General features: G+C 39.4%; 1 protein-coding gene across 1 annotated transcript; it reads left to right on the forward strand.

The window, feature by feature from the left end:
* Positions 1-87: 87 nt before the first annotated feature.
* On the forward strand, positions 88-16994 carry pkd1l3 (polycystic kidney disease 1-like 3). The gene is made up of 23 exons (XM_030413828.1): positions 88-437; positions 1787-1894; positions 2075-2100; positions 2194-2227; positions 2363-2424; positions 2556-2618; positions 3684-3842; positions 3954-4066; positions 4180-4306; positions 4379-4501; positions 5875-6094; positions 6258-6439; positions 6546-6776; positions 7572-7673; positions 8213-8391; positions 10384-10530; positions 10615-10817; positions 13523-13710; positions 13866-13998; positions 14093-14288; positions 14391-14607; positions 14859-14943; positions 16671-16994. Exons 1-23 carry the CDS (start codon positions 116-118, stop codon positions 16715-16717), a joined length of 3267 nt encoding a protein of 1088 aa, XP_030269688.1. The 5' UTR covers positions 88-115; the 3' UTR covers positions 16718-16994.
* Positions 16995-17844: the final 850 nt, after the last annotated feature.

The raw sequence follows: 17844 nt of genomic DNA on the forward strand, positions 1-17844 counted from the left end.
ACCTCCCTAATTTCCATGTGGCAGACGGAAGTGATCTTGCCCAGTTGCTGCTCCTACCACAACTCCTGCAGCACTATGTGCTTTAGCTCTGCGCATTATAATAATAACTGTGGACATGTTGCTGCGAGCCACTGTCTTTTTGTGGATTTCTGCTGGATTCCTATTTTTGCCGGAAAAGTCTGAGGCCTGTCCAGGCAATGGCGTCCCTGCCATGTGTGAATTTGCTTTCAGAAATGTCTGTTTTGAGTTTGTTGGCGGAGCCAAAAGCTGGTCTGAAGCCAGGAGCTGCTGTGAAAAGCGAGGAGGGCAACTTCTGAAGGTGATAAACAGCCCAGTCCAAATCTTCCTGAAGAACATCACCAGAGCAAGAAATATCAGCAACTTCACTTGGTGGCTGGGCGAGGTGGTCGAGGGGGAGAACCAGGGACCTGCCATAAGTGAGTAAAATACACAAACTTATTTTTTTCTTTTGTTTATTGTGTTTTGGACTTCTGAGCCTGAAAATCAAGCAGTGTCTATACGAGACTTCCTGTCAGGAGCTATACATACAGAGTGGTGGACAATCGAGAAATAATAAAAAAAAAACAACCCTTGTAGCTTAATATTGTTCAATATTTGTAGAAGGAAAGGACACACATAAGAAAAATCATTACTTTATAACACCACAAGATTATTCAGTGAACCCAAGGAAGGTTCTTACACACTGATTAAGTTTAAGACTCATTTTTTTTAATGAAGCACAATCTGAATACTTTTCCCTACTTCTTCCTTTGGGATTAAAAAACTACAAACAATTTTCACCCAGAAAAATAAGACAAACTTATCAAATGCAACACTTAAAGGGGCTCTATGTAACAATTTCTAGCAGTTTACATGTATTTACTTCTTTTCTTTTGGCCATATGTGAGCAAATTGAAACGTGAGGTGAAAAATTAGCCTTTCCCCCTCGATTTCGGTTGCCTATACAAACCCGTAGATGATTTGTTTAAGTTGTTTAATGTTGCTGGATCTCTCTGCATCTTTTTGTACCTTACGTTATTTTAGAAATGGATTCTGTTAACATAAATGAACGACTGGCTTCCAGCACAACACAGAACTTTAATGTTGTGTCAACACAAACAGCAGTACAAGAGCCTTTGCCAGTAACAGTATGAAAATGAACAAAATTCCACTTTAAATCAGGAAGTTTTTCTAAAACAACAATCAAACTAGATGCAACTTCCTTCTATAAACATTTAATTTGATTAGTGATTATGATTTTGTTTAAAATGTAACTGTTGAGTTAAATTGAATTGAGGCACTTTTGACACATTTCTCATTTTTAGTGTTATTATGACACGAGAGCATTCGCGTATGGTCCTTAAAGCTGTCTGTACAAGTCATATGTACACCTTGACTTCTAAATACGTTAGACATATGTTGACACAACTAAAATTACTTCTTGTCCTAAAAAAATTATAAATCCATCAACAAAAACTTGGATGACAACCCTGATAAATATGAATAAGGTCAAAGTCAGTATAGTTTCTATAACATGATAATTTGCTGCATTTGTCAGCATTATGTGAACAATTGGTTTGAAGGTTTACACTGGGCTCTGATAGCTCGCTGTGATGCGACTTATTAACTGTATTTTAACTTGTTTAAGACTAATTGATGAATTGAAATTTACGTTACAAATTGTTTTATATGGTTCATGCATTCGTTGGGGCGGTACACAGCTGAAGCTCATGTCCCATAAAGAACGCTCTCCTAATGTTTTGTCCGTCTGTTTGTTTATGTGTAGAGAATGGTAATGTTTCAAAGGACAACTGCACATTCATGAAGCTGAATCCTCTTCAGCTCATCGCAACATCTGACTGCAATCAGACACGAGGCGTCCTCTGCACACATAGTAAGCAACAACAGCTTCCTAATCGCTGATTAACTCTGTCCCTTCTCCACGTTTTCCTTTCTTCATTTTAATCCTCTCCTCTCTTGCAAATGATTAAAACTATAACTGAAGTGTATTGCAGTTTTCTTTCACTTTATAAGCCACACACTGTTCGTTAAAAGTGTAATTCTTCTTTTAAAGATGCCTGGTCCTCATCAAGCACAATGGTAAGAGAGACATTTCTCTTCTGTCAGTATGAAGACATATAAAGAGCCGGTCTGCATTTTCATATGTTGGTTTTGTTCGTGTTTCTTTTGCAGAAGAAAATAGTGTCCAGTCATGCAACCAGATCTCGTAAGTTCAATTGAAACATTACAGTATGTGTCTCCTCATTTCCATCAACGATAAAGGGGAGAATAGAAGTCACGCAACTGGATTTTCTGATTGTGCCTCTTTTTATTACACTACTTCTCAAACGCATGATTTCAGGGAGCAGAAGGGATGTAGTTGCCATGGCTTCCTCTGTTGCTAACATTCAGAGTCTTCTCCAGGTGAGAGATGCCTCATTAACTTGACATAAAGACTGTTTGACACATTAATCATGAAGACTATTGAATAGTACAGGAATGGGCCTTTTGTTAATTAATCCGCAACGTTCACAAGTTCTGTTTTTCTGAGACAGGAAGCAGATACAGAACTGCTGCGAATGGAAATGACACCAGGGGAGCCAACAGATGACAACAGGGTGGGTAACTTTATAAAAAAATTATGTGAATGCCTAAACAAAGCGGCAGAAACACGACAGCAAAAGACAGAACCAGAATACAAAGGATTTGAAAATAACCCAAGAGTCTTCTCAATTTGACAGCATAACAAGCAAATACAAAAGTCATGTAATGCGCAAAAATAAGTACAAGCAATCGTAGCAATTCAATCGTTGAATAAAAAATGTAATGCACATACGCATTTAAAAAAGCCTGTGACGCGTGTTTCACCATGTTTGTGAAAACACAGAAAAAGTGCCCTCTGAGGTTGTCCAAGGTGCTTGAAGACGTGATGAAGAGCCCTCTAGAGGAGTGCCCTACCTGTGAAAGATAAAGTACTCTAGAAGCCTCTATGTGCCTCAGAACGGTTGACTAGTTAATAGTTCCCAATATGTTTTCAATTACAGAGGTGTAGTGGTTATACATAGTCACATTATAAAACTAGAACGGCACTCAGTAGAGTGCATACCTCCGCCAAGGCCCAGCAGTCTCCTTCAATTCATCGAAGCCTAATCATCCTTTGTGTCTTTCTGAATCCTCATTATCTGGTTTTTATCCCTATTTGTTCCTGAAAAGCAGCTGAAAAAACTACTTCTACCCTCTTTGGAGACATAACCAAATCCACTCCATCAAGAATTGTATTGTAATCTATCATACATACCGAAATACACCTGAGTTTTTTCAAGAGCCATACATTATTCCCTGAGTGATTAAGAAGACTGTTGAAAAAAGCCCTATCTCACAGTGATAAAGAAAGTGAGAAAAAAAATTCCCGGCTTCGTCCATTTATCCAGATCAAGATCGAAAATTAATGAGGTCTATTCTGGGCCGAGACCGGTCCTCCCTCCAAGTGTTGTGAAAATCCTTTCTGTAATATTTGTGTAATCCTGCTGACAGACCAGCCAACCAACGAACAAATGGACACGTATGAAAGGTGATGATTGTAATCTAAACCAGGGATTGGAGCTGCTGAAGTCCACAACGGCACCACAGAAACTGACATGACACATTAGATGTTTTGTCTGTTTTTTTTTTCCGTTGAACAGGACAAATTCATTAAACATTTGTTGGCGGGCACTACACAATTAGATAAAGAATTTGCTCTGCAAAGCCCTAAAACAATTAGTCACATCATCAACTGCAGCACCGCCATCCTCCTCCTCTCACAGAAGAAATGTGACATCGCCACCAACCCAAACCCTACGGTAAGCTCAGAGAAACAACTTTAAGCTATCATACACATTTTGTCTTCACAGAGGCTGTAACAGTAAGGTGATGTGTTTTTTTGCGTGTGTGTTTTTTCTTTACCTCTCCAGTCTTTGTTTGAGAATGTCTATGAGATCTTTCGAGAAATCTCTGTGCTGCTTGGTTCGTTAACAACAGAGCCAATTATTTTCAAGCATCGGACAGGCACAGTCTATCAGAACAGGTTTGATATTATCTTTTATGGCTCAACTTTCTTTTTTAACCACATGATAATGGCATTAAGTGTGTTATAAGGTGTTGTAGATCATATTCCAAATGTTTTTTCCCTTTCTCTAGTTTTAGTAAACCTGATGATCTCAACAATGCAGTGCTGGGTTCAGAGAAGGATGGTGAATTCATCAAACTCCCCTCATTTTCAGCCCTCAAATCTCAGCTTGGAGACAAGAAAAACATCATCGCTCAGGTCTGTGTGTGTTATCATCACATGCTTGTGTACGTTCTGAAGCCTTTTTGACAAAGCTTTTCTCCTTCACAGATGTCTACATTCTCAACAAATCCCCATCCCTCAGGTGTAAACATCTCAGGAACTCTTTGCAGCCTTATACTTTCTGATGGAGATTCAGACATAAAGCTGGCAAACCTGACAGAGATGATAGAGGTACACACGCATTTCTTGATGTGGTGAAATGTGCACTACATTTAGACACTTTAACAATCCTCCATAGGACCGGTCGGGGCAATTTTTAAAATGGCAGACATGAGATTGAAATGTTACACGAACAATCAGGAAACAGACAGTTTTCTGAGGCTGGTCCAAAGGAAGGCACACGATGTGAAGCTCCTCACTGGCAGGAGAGATGAAGGAGTGACACCTTGTTTATCAGAGCACTTAGCACACAACCGTGTACACCCTTCCCAGATCAACAGTGGAGTTAGCTGTAACAAGGACAACGAAACGGGAAAATTGGGGAGAAAAGGTGGCAACTATACCCTTTGACTTAGTAGAAAAAAGGTCATTTTATTCAGAGTCAATCTCACGTAAATATTTCATCAGATGAAAATAGTCTCCAACAACTGCACGTTTGCCCAAGACTGTTTTTTAAAAAAATAAACTATTGTCCATAAGCACACGCCAAGTAATTTTTTTTTAAGATCTTCACATCTGCACAAGGAATCAGTGGATTTGGGGCTGAATGCCATCCTGCATATGGTCCAACATTTTGAGAATACATATAATTATAACCCTTACGGAGAGAGTTTTGTTGGAAAAAGGTCAATTATTTCTCTACTTGATAAAAGTCTTTATACCAAATCTTTCAACTGGCAACTCATTATCATGTTTCCTGGACCTAGAAATGTATTTCAGATTTTGAGCGCATCCAGCAGGAAAGCCAGTACTAGAAAGTGGCTAAAACCAGAAATACTTAAAGTGGGTGACTGGCGTGACATTATTTATGACAACTTTAAGAATTTCCTCTTTGTCCAATGTGAATCACTGTCTTTTTATTTTCTTTATTGAAAAGTGATAATTTGAAGGCAAACCCCAACAGTATAGTGCCACTTCATTTTGAAGTTGGGTCTTCTATTTTGTGTTTAATTTCCTGTTATTTTCACCTGCGTTTTTATTTACTTCATTATACTTTTATTTATACTTATGAGTAAATACTACTTTAAGCTACCTGATCGATCAAAGTCATGACTCATTAAGTACTCCGTCCATTCTTCTCTCCACTTTTGAGTTGTAACATCAATTTCAAATACTGTCCCAGTTTATAATCATCTGTACATGTATTTCTAAGCCTCTTCACGAAAATGTTACTCTCTCTGGTCATTGTAGTTTATCAAATCCAGAGAAAAATAAAACTCACTCACATGATATTATAGTTCCACCCTGCATGATTCTGAATCTACCACCTTTATTGGCCACCTGGAAAAAGACCTCTTCTTAATTGTGCAGCTAAAGATCTTTTTTTTTTTTAAATCGACACAGAAGTTATTACAATGATAACTTGTTTTCTCTGGTTTCTCCAGATATTTATGCCTCAACCAAATTCTTCGCAAGTCATGAATAATACCGTTGTGCTGGAGGAAAACAAAAAGGCGCTGACGACGCTTAACGTCACAGACCCAAACATCACCATCTTCTTCACGGTGGAGCCCAGCGCCAACGTGTCACTGATGCTCACACTGTCTGAGGGGTCACCTCCAAACAAGACATATTCCAGCAACACAACTATCCTGAGCCGAAAAGGTAACTATCCCTCACCTCTGATCAAAAAGTAATAACAGGCTAATATTTATCACATTTGGTTTTACACACGTCCTCCCACTTCTCTCATGTGTTAATATATCAAAGTGTTTATTATTTATTGTTTTGGCTTGTGACATCCTCTATTGGCTGATTTTTGCAACAGTAGGCTTTCGCTGGATGATAACTCCAGAGATGTTACGGCAGACTCCTGGAGTCTGGTATGTCGACACCCAGCTCTTCAATTCCACTTGGGAGCCAGGCCTGAAACTGAACATCGCTTCTTTCACGAGCAAATGCCTTTTCTGGGACATAAAGAAGGAGACATGGAGCACTGATGGCTGCCAGGTGACTATTTCACCAGGAGAAAGTCTGTGGCTGTATTGCTCTGCAGTAATGTTGAACCAGCACCAGTGTTTGCTTCTCAGACAGTGACTTGCTTCCTTTGCCACAGGTGGGAGAGAAAAGCACTCCGGAGCTTACTCAGTGTCTGTGTAACCACCTCACTCTCTTCGGGAGCTCCTTCTTTGTGATGCCAAACCAGGTGGACATTTCTCGCACAGCAGAGCTGTTTGCCACGGTGTCCGAGAACTACGTGGTGCTGGCACTGCTGTGCGCTTTCTTCGGCCTCTACCTGATTACTCTGCTGTGGGCGTGCTATGCCGACCGCAGGTCACGCTCTAAGGTCGGTCCCTTCAGACAGCACTGATACCGCAGCTTTCTTTTATGTGTTTTTTTTTTATCATGCACTTCCAGGTTTCAGCCCAGAGTGAAAGGTAAATGTAACAGAAAATTCAGCTACCAGAAAAACATCAGGCCACATTAGATAAATGTAGACTCTGAGCTTAATTGTGGACTCTTCATAAGCATACCTTCTCCCAACATATTGTTTTATATAATGTCTTTCTTTTTAGAGATGATCCACCTTTCTGTTCCAGTCTGATTCCAGTACCTTATTATTAGTATTAGTATTACCATTGCTATTTTTATTATTATTGTTTTTATTTGGATCATGCGTAAGGCTGTAGTAAACCACGTAGCACTACAGCAAATATACAAAAATGCACTGAATTTAAATGTATTCCATGGAATTCATTTCAAGTGTAGGTCAAAATGAGCTTTATATACAAACAGGTGTGGGAGAGCAAATTGCTATGGAAACTGTTTTGAAAATCGTGAACAGTTCAAGTGCAGAGCAAAGCATTAATGACTACCAGTAGGTAGATCTATACATGAGTTCAGTAAGCAGAGCGAATTTCAGTGCAACTAGAAATTGGCCCTTGGATAGATCGATATCTATAAACAGTCAGTCAATCAGACTCTGGTACATGGATCGGTGAATTACATCAGTGTCAGCACTGATATTAGATCCCATCGGTCTGAACTCTGCTTATTTTGAAGAGTGGATATTGTTATTGTAAACTCGACTCTTCATTTACTCTTCATTTATATTTCTGCACCACAATTGTTTATCCATCAGCGGAAGATGACTCTGCTGGAGGACAACCACGCAGGCGCTCTGTACAACTATCTCATCGGTGTCCAAACTGGCCATCGCAAGAATGCTGGGACGACTGCCAATGTAAGAGTCTCCTTTTACTGAATTGTGATTTATTCATTTTGACTATTTCTCACATAGAAATGAAACGGGTCATAGATTAATCATTTACAGGGGATACCTTTATCTTGCCTTAAAGAATCACACTGCATGTATTGCGACACAGTCTGTACAAGTTACAATATGTGTGCGGTTGATGCTCATTGAAAGCGATAAACAGAATCCGGTGGGTGACAATCCTGTTTCACTGGTCATTTGGTCGCCTGATTATTGTTTTCAGACAGATTTGAAAAACGGCAAACCTATTCTTGGTTGAAATTGTTTTCCCGTAAAATAAGATTAGATAAGAAACAAATAATAAAGAAGTACAAAAGCAAGATGCAAACAAGAGTAAACAATAAGAACTATATAAACAAGAACTCAACAGTCTTGGATGTTAGAACTTCCCACCAGCACTTCAGTGCATCAGAATGGCGGACCCAGCAGCTTACAATTGTCTTGGTTCAGGACCATGATGAGGGAACCCAGCGCCGTTTCGTTAGTATGTTGTCTCTGTCCATCAGGTGTCTGTGAAGCTGTTCGGCTCAGAGGGGGAGAGTGACTTACACACCCTCACGGATTCTGACAAGCCGGTGTGCGAGAGAGGAGCCTTCGATATGTTCCTGTTGGCCACGCCCTTCCCACTGGGCGAAGTGCGAAACCTCAAGCTACTGCACGACAACTCCGGAGGTCGCCCATCATGGTACTAGAAGCTTAATTGTGCAAACTTAAAGGGACAGATCACCCCAAAATTAGAAACGCATATTTTTCTTCTCACCCATAGTGCTGTTATTCATCTAGATTGATTTATAGTGAGTTGCCCAGTTTTCAAAATATTTGCGCTAGAGATGTCCAAACTACATCTGGCAACCGTGCAGAAGGAAGCATGTATTACCACTGGGCTAGACAACGTTAGAGCTCAGCCGAGGAGGACGCCATCTATGTTCACTTCCTGTGCCGTCAAGAGCACGAGCCTGGCATCCATGAGTAAATTCCTTTTTAGCTTTTTACCTTTAACTTTCTACCAGAAGTTTTAGCAAATGGAGACCAAATGAAACGCTCATTACCTTGAACAAATTACAGCTTCTGTGCGGTGATACATTCAAGTTTTTCTATCAAATGTGGGGTTTTTTGGAGCTTTGTGCACCACAATCCGAGTGCCATCTACTTATATTCAAGAGCAGGCCGATATCAACTCAACTCTGCAACTCACATCAGATGGATAAATAGTACTACAGGTAAGAGGAAAAAGTGTGTGTTTTTGATTTTGGTGTGAGCTGTCCCAATGAGTAGCAATTAATACAATTTGTGCTACGCAGGATAATGGAACCGTGAACTTATTTTTTGAGCATGCCAGTTTCCAAAAGTTTTCGATGGCAGCTGTCCGAAAATGGCATTGTTTGTTATGAAACCAGTGAAAATTTGATTTTACTTGCCAGTGTTGTAGTCAAGACCTGCTAAACCGAGACCAATGGACCAGGTCAAGACCTCAAGGCAGGGCGAGACTGAGTCAATACAAAGATCAGTGCGAGTCTTTGCATGACACACCTACGATAAAAGGTGGAACCTGAAAACCATAGCCACTCCTTAAATTGATCTGAAAGATCTAGATTGAAATATAAAAATACCCATTAAGGATGAATGAAAAATTCTGTTTTAACAATTCTGCTTTTATCTGTGTACGTGTAAGTGTACCATTAAAAATGTCTTGATAAAGTAAACAAAAGGGAGCTGAAATCAATCTAACCATCTTGGTTCAACACTCCTTTTCCATGTTTTACTACCACTCTTGCACGATACAATTGCTTTATGAAAGCGAGGTTTCCTTGGTTACCTGTCACACCATTGAAACCATCATTAAGTACAGCATGTATCAAACAATTCAGTGATATCCCTGCAGTCGCGGTTGTGATTGGTCCTTTTTTTCTGAAACTGATCAAGGGCATTTAAAAATGCCATCCATTCCAGGACAAGACCGGGACCTTCAAAAAGTGGTCTTAAGACCAAGACCAAACCACTACTTACTTCAACAGCTGCAGGTCATTTGTGCATTGAAATGATACTGTTTGTGTGTTGGATTAATTGAGCTGAACATCTGGATGATTGGTGTGAACAGGGGTGTTAGAGCTGTGTACCAGTAGTGTTTATTGATAGTTTCCTGGGTTCTGCATTGTGAAACTTCAGGACTGCCTCGCCATTTAGCACTACCTTGCTATCTCTCCTCATTACCATACTACTCTTATCTCGCTACACACACGCATGCGCACACACACACGCACACACCCTTTGATGGAGAATAGATCTGAGCTGTAGTGTTCTGTAGAAATAAGATTGTCATAAAGATTCACAAAAAAATGCTTTGGGCAATATACAGTACTATATAGTTCGTTCAGTGACAGACAGACCAAAGCAAGATCAGAGGTTGATGATATCTTTATTTGTGACATAATGAATATATTGTGTTTTTTTAAACTCGTTTATATTCATACACTGGCTTGGCTTCAGGCAAGAATAAGTGGTGAATGGAAACTTCAAAGTAAAAAATACACCATATGCATAATAAGGGTGTAGAATTCTCTCTTCATGCTTCCGGTTTGGGCTCCCAGTTCTACTTAATATTATCTAACATTTGCATTTCTCACGTAGAAATTACCCATATGTATAATGTGTTTTTTAAAATTCCCCTCATAAAAAGGTATGTAAGTAAGGTGACCATACAAGACCTCCAGACACGACAGGTGTATCACTTCTTTTGTGACTGCTGGATGAGCGCTGACCATGGAGACGGCATGATCAAGAAAACATTCAACGCTGCAAAGAGCAACGAGGTTGCCAGCTTCAGGTGAGTTGGACCTTTTTGTCGCTGCTGAAATCAGCCAGCTGAGTTGTTAGTTGATTGGTGTCAAAGTATGTTTTTCTCCATCAGGAATATTTTTCAGACCAGAACTTCAACTGGCTTCAGGGATGAACATATTTGGGTGTCCATCGTGGATCCTCCCTCTCGTAGTCCGTTCACACGTGCCCAGAGGGTCTCCTGCTGCATGAGCCTGCTCCTCTGCACCATGGCCATCAATATCGCCTTCTGGAACATTCCTGTAAATGAGGACTCGCCAGTCCTCTTCTCAATAGGTGAATTACAGAGACGTCAGGTATTTTTAGATGTTTCTTAAGTTTCATGACCTGAAGGGCAAAGAGTCATTCGAGAGATGAAACTATACCCTTTATGTAATTGTGTTAAAGGTGCACTATGTAAGAATTGGCGATGTGTCGAATTCAGACTCCAAACAAATAGGGGGCAGCATATTACCAGTGTAGCAAGTAAGTGCTGCTAAATGTAGCAGCCGTTAGCAAGTTAGCTAAGCTAGCCGTGCATGTGTTGGTGTTGTTTACTATCACACTATCACCTCCAGCTGGTTAGCATGCTAAATTCATTAGATATCTATTTACAACAATACATAGAAGTCTGTGACACAACATCACAACTGTTATTTCTTCACATTCTGTTAATAACTTCGGTAGATTTTTTTATGGTTTAGTAAAAAGTAAAAATTCTCAGTAGTAGTGTACCTTTAAAAGTGTCTAAAAAATGACAAATTCATTTAAACGCACAATGTGTTATTTCTGCCGCTCTCAATCAAAACAAAACGAAAGTAGCAAGGGATCATGGGAGTTGTTGTCTTCATTGTTAACCGCTATTAGAAATGAAAATCTATAAGATGTGACTCAGGCAGAAATGTTCACAGAAGAGGTAATGTTTTTCAATTTTATTCACGATAGCCATGTTCGCCAACTTCTTTCCTCACTCTCTGACTTTTACCAGAGGCTTCAGCAAAAGCGCTATCAAATGAAACGCTCATTACCTTGAACAAATTACAGATTTTTTTTCTCTCTTTGAACATATACCGTGCTCACACCTCTGAGATGGTGCTCAGGATGGGAAGCTTGAATGCTGGGATAATGTTATGTTGCTGTGTTCCAGGTTGTAAGTTGTATAAATGGAGCAAATCTGATACATTGTTACAATTTCACTTCATGATTGACCAGCAACTGAAGAGATGATGGATATTATTTTGAGACACAACGGGTCATGTTTCAAGGTAGAACAACATATTTGATATCCCGTTAGCTAACATTAGCATTCAACCACCTACTAGCCTATATTATGATTTGATGACATCCAGTGTGTTTCACTTTCAGGCACTGATGGGTAAGAATCAATTTACACCATTACTTTAGTTTCTTGTAACACTGTCATACAGTATTGCTAGCTAGGAGTGTTTGAATGCTAATATTAGCAGCTGTCCATAAAGGCCAAAGGGCTATCGAAGTACTCTCACGGAAAGAGAGGAAGAGGATAATTTACCGCCATGCGAATTTGGTCTGGTGTTCGAAACATTTGGGATATCATCACTGCACAACTCAACAGATTATTAAACAAAGGTCTAGCTGTTTTTACACATTTTAATGCATAAATGTTACATATAATATCTTCAAGAGCTCAAGGGTCTGGTAGCTAGAACATTAGGTCAGTGGCACAACGAACCTAAAGTTTACTATACTGAGAATAAACAACTTGTACATATCTAAAATGTAATATAATGAGAGTCTTGAGAGACAAAAGATCGAAAGGTTGAAGCCAGTGTGTGAGCTGGAGAGGAAGGTTTAATTTTAGAGACCAGTTAATTGGTTGTCTGTTGTCTCTAGATAAATTATCTGCTTCCATATGCGCAGCAAGGCATTTCAAACTATGGGGGCGGCAGGGCAGCCTTGCAGTAATAAATAAATTGAGCATATGTGGGATGAGAATATCAAGACACCTTTTGACCGGTGTGTTACTTCTCAGAAAGAATGGGTGGCTACAGGTAGCATCAATAATACTGCTGCAACCATTCTCTCACAGCATGAGTGTACATGTGTGGGTGTATGCAAGCATAAACTAGATTTATTAATAATATGGATAAATTGTGCAGATTCTTTGGGGTGAGAAGCACCTTACAAAGCAAATGTCAAGCCAAGTCACTCATCAACATTTAGCAGAATGCATATCGTCCACTAGAGGGAGCTGTTTGGACTGATGCTGATGTTGAATGCATGAATGTAGCAGTGATATCAGGCGTTTTTATAGCCGCTAGACTATCTGTTAAGTCACACCATTCAAGTAAAATGAATAGAATAGTTTTTTAGGAAACCAGTGACAAGTGTTGTCTGAAGAAACTGTCCCCAGACATTATAGAACATATTTCAAAAATAAGGTTTTTGGTTAAAAGATATTCAGCACCAAAGTCAGACTACATTGCTAATTTCCTTAAATTATTTTCCTTATTTGCCTCTGCCGTATTCTTCTGATCAGGACCCCATCCATAAAGCTCAGCGATCAGAGAAAATTCACTGGCATGTCAACCTCGGCCGCTCTAAACCGCTTCTTTTGTCTTATTGTTAAACCTGAAAGGATTTTGGCTGCTTGAGGACAGTAGAACACAACACTGACAACTTTAAAGCTGATATGGCGAGCTCGTTAGCAAACACCCGCTTATTTACACATCCAGCTGTTACAGATCAGCATCAGCATTCAAGTTTTTGCTCTGTTTTGGTCTCCACCAACTCCCGTGAGAAATATCTTCCCCTTTAGCTGCTAAATGCTCCACAGTATGTTGTGTGGCACTGAGCAGATAGCATTTCAGTCCCTTTATCAGAGTCCCTTTATCAGACAAGTTGAGGAGAGCCATAAAACCAATATGCTGAATTCTCTGTGACACCATGATCGTGACTGGGTCTGGTTTTTGGTTGTTTCTCATCACTGACACCACCGACTTTGCCTTTTTTCTCCTTTACAGGTTCGCTGGAAATCACCTGGCAGGAGATCATGGTGGGAATAGAGAGCGGCCTTCTCATGTTTCCAATCAACATCCTCATCATCACCATCTTCCGAAGCATCAAACCTCGCATTATTTCCAAATCTAAAAAAAGCGATCCTGAGGAGAACATGAGACAACCTCCAGTAACCATACCAAGTACTCTGAAGGTGTGTTCTGCGTTCATTTCTCTGTGTGTCAGACCACATTTATGGGCATTTCACCTAGAAACACCTGATGTTTGTGTTACTGTTACCATTCAGTGAGTGTTATAGGATATGTAGTATATATGTAGCACTGTGTATTTGTTGTGCATCTCTCCCAGGAAACACAGGAGATGATTGATGTGTTGAGCAAAAGTCCGAGGAACAAGATTTCAGAGGTGAACAGGCTGGAGTCCGCCGCTGACCTCTGCCCTGCCTTGGACAGGGTGCATGAATTCATCCAGCTTATGCAAGGTACTGTTTAAAAATATTTATATATATAATCCTCGAACTTCCTTGTTGCTCTCATAGAAATGTAAATAAATGCTGCACTGTAATCCTGTTGAAGGGGAGAGTGAGAGTGACCCCCACTGGGTCTACTGCAGCAAGTTCCTCCTCGCTGGTCTATGTCACCTCATGGTGTGCCTCGAGAAACTGGATGCAAAGAACTTCCCCAGTCCAGCCGAGTACCAGCAGACCCTTCAAATTACCAACCTGCTAGTTCGCAAGGCTGAGATGGTCTTCAGCAGCCACTTGGCCTACTGGTCTGCCTTCCAACCAACACACAAAAACATCTTTACACACAAAAATCACAAGTTTTATTTAACTGGAATGTGTTGCGTGTTTTCTCTCTCTCCTTGATCCAGCCCGCCTCCTGTGAAGAAGAAGAAGAAGTCTGGAGGCTGCTGGCTGCCCTGGTGGTGTGTGTTCCTGGGCTGGTTCCTGTTGCTGTCCATCAGTGGAATATCCACCTACTTCACCCTGTTGTACGGTTTTGAGTACGGCAAACAAAAGTCCATCAAGTGGGTCATGTCTCTGGGCCTCTCCCTCTTCCAAAGCATCTTCATACTGCAGCCTCTCAAGGTGGGTAAAGACGGGAAAGCTTAGTGGAAACAGACAACTTTTCCCTCAAAGCGCTTCCAAGAGGTATTATTGTTGCCGCCCAGTCAAAACATTCAGTCTGAAATCTGTGGTCCTCCTGTTGATTAATGGATAATATGATACGTTTATGACCGTCTCCTTTCTGTAGAATGATTTAAAATATTTTTATATTTCTGCTCATCAGGTTAACAACATTTATTTAAGATCTCCCTCTGGCTTGTTTTTGCTCACAGGTGATTGGCATCGCTGTGTTTTTTGCCCTGCTGCTGAAACCTGTAGCTGTGGAGGAGAGCGAAGAAGTTGAGCAAGTGCTGTTAGGTAGGAAAACAATTATGCAGGACATCTGTTACCAGAACAGGTTGGGATGTTCAGGCTCCTAGTTGTCATTAAAATATCATCAGCACTGGGATCAAAACGTTCACATCAACTCTCTATGAACAGTGTTCATATATTTCATAACATAGTACTGCAATATAACCAGTGCACTCTAGGAAAAACTGGTTCTATATAGAACCTTTATTGTTCTATAGCTTGATACGTATTTGACATCCTCAAAAGATTTTATAGAGAACCTTTTAAGAGGTTCAATCCATTTAGGTAGGTTAGGTTTTTTATGCAAGTTATAATGATTATTGTTGTAGTTGTTGTCATTCAATCAATATCTCAGAGCTTTTCTTGCCTTGGTTGGCCACATTATTTTTTAATGATTCTGCAGAATTACCAAGATATTAAGCTAATTTAACTACTTTTAACTTGTATTGTTTTTATCCACATTTTAATCTCTATACTTCTATATTAACAGTGGTTCAGATTCATTATTCTCTTTTTATGCTGCCTTTACTCATTTTCCATTTCAGAGGCAAATTTTGTTCTTTTTTATTTGTTATAAAATAATAATAATAATAATAATGATCATTTATTATAAGGCTTTAGCTTCTTTGCAGATTCAAATATAATCAAATTATGAATAGTGACGTAGTTCTCCAGAGTTATAGCTACTCAGCAGATATAATTAGAATGAGCTCAACATTTACCAGCTGCAACAATAAAGTGATACATAAATATATCCAATAATATAATATATATTCTTGAACAAGCCAGTCTTTATATTGAACTCAACAGTGAGTATAATGAATGCAGAACTTTACTGTGTTACAGAGTATTTCTACTCTGTGGTATTGGCACTTTACTTAAGGAAGCAACAGACAACTTTTCCCCCTTTGCATCACCAAATGATATTATTGTTGGCGCCGCCGTAGCAAAGGCAACTGGATCGTTAAACATGAGTTCATTCAGTCATGTAGTGTGTAGCAGAAATAGATCAGCCATTAACATGATTTTCCCAGGTGACCGCATGCCCGGTGGCAGAAATTGTATTGGACAAAATTGTATAGTGATAGTAAGGTTTATAGGGAACAGGTGTGAACACTGATGTTTCATTATTCTATATGCATTAGATTGTGCAATCAACAATTACTTCATATTAATACACACTTGTTTTGCTGTTGTTTCTGCTGTTGTTTCTTGTTTCTGCTGCTCCAATGTGGCCAAAAGGTTCAATTAATGTGAGTTTAAAGACTTTTCAAAATAATAATAGTTAAATATCTCTGTGAACCTAAGAGACATAATTAACAGTTTTTAATGTATTTTTTTTAGCTTTCCAATTGAAAGAAACACTCCAGTGACTCCAGTGAGTGAGACGAACAGCATGTTAGGATAAACCTGAAATTTTGGATGGCAAGATTTTTTTTTAAATGCTCCTAAATATAATCTTTGACATAATTTGTTTCGTCCAAACTTCATTTAAATCATTTATAAAGCCGACAGCGGTATCCATTCCAGTTTGTGCCAGGTTGACTGCAGAGAGCTCTTATGTAATGACGCATATGAAGCAGCAAAAATATTTGCTTTGACAACTTCAAACTTGCGACCCTTTTAGTTTCCGACTCCTCCCGGGTGACTTCTCTCTCTCCTAAGTGTATCAGTGCTTCCTTCCTGGAGTTAAGTACTGTGAGTCTAACTGCACTGTCTTTTCCATTTAACAGAGCAACAAGATAAGTGTAGACGCTACTCTGGCAGGGAAACACTGTGAGGAGGCTGCATTTAGAAGGAGAAGCTGTCCTCTCTGACGGGCACAGCTGCAATCTACAGCATCCTCGCTTCTTCAACACTCTTTTGCACTTATTTGACGTTTTGCTTTCTAAATATATCAAAATTGCATAACACATTCTTGTGTTTAGTATCTGTACAGAATGTCAAATGCGGAAGTTTTGCATACATGGGTAGTTAAGTAAGTGTTGCATGTCAAAATGTTGCTTTTTCAAGTCATATACTATCCATGATGATGATGATGATGTGTGTGTGTGTGTGTGTGTATGTGTGTGTGTGTGTGTGGGGGGGGGGGGGGGGGGGGGAATCTCAGGTTGCTTGTTTATCTTTGGATAGATTTTTTATTTCATGTCAATGTACTAAATCTGGAGAAGCCATTTACAGCTTCAATAGACACTGGATCAGATTTAGATGTCAAAAGTTGTAAGTGAAAAAACAGGCAATCCAACTCAGTAAATGTAATCAACAAGTAATGAAATACACACCTTGCAAGAAGTATTGAATGTCTGTACCAGGGGGTGACCAAACTTTTTCCCTCTGAGGGCCTAAACTAAAACTTTATGCTGGGCCATTGGCCAAAAGCAAGCACATATCATGCTGTATGGTTAGGTTGCAAAATGGTATGAAAGCCCTGAAGGCAAGTAAGACAAAAAAAAGCCTGATCTAAATGGTTTTCTCCTATGTTTATGACTCAAGAACAGGTAAAAAAAATAATCTAAATTATATATATTTTGCAGGGTAATCTTTCTAAGTTCACAAATTGTTATTTTTAATTTGCCTCTCAGGGCTTCTGTAGCACTAGAATGCCAAGTTTCTGACTACCTGCATGAAATGTCACTGCCCAATGAAAGAAAGATTATGAAAAATAATTTGTAATACACAAAATATAAAACAGCATAAACTGCGATTTCTTTTGTATTTTTGGTTGGTATTTTTTCTTTGGTCCGCCCTGGTCTATACAGATATACTATTAGAAAAAAGGTTTATAAAAAAAAGATAAGATAATAAGAAAAGTGTATTTGTTGTGTTCTTCATTAACTTGTTAATTTAACCAAAGGTTACCAATCAAATCAAATTGGGTTTTAGTGGAGAATTTAAATGTCACATTAT

This window comes from Sparus aurata, chromosome 4, assembly GCF_900880675.1.
Source record: "Sparus aurata chromosome 4, fSpaAur1.1, whole genome shotgun sequence".
Taxonomy (NCBI): Eukaryota; Metazoa; Chordata; class Actinopteri; order Spariformes; family Sparidae; genus Sparus; species Sparus aurata.

Coding starts and splice junctions, on each gene's coding strand:
- pkd1l3 (XM_030413828.1), top strand. CDS start 116: ATGTTGCTGCGAGCCACTGTCTTTTTGTGGATTTCTGCTGGATTCCTA. Junction 2,101..2,193: donor GGTCCTCATCAAGCACAATG/GTAAGAGAGACA, acceptor TTTCTTTTGCAG/AAGAAAATAGTGTCCAGTCA. Junction 6,777..7,571: donor ACCGCAGGTCACGCTCTAAG/GTCGGTCCCTTC, acceptor TTTATCCATCAG/CGGAAGATGACTCTGCTGGA.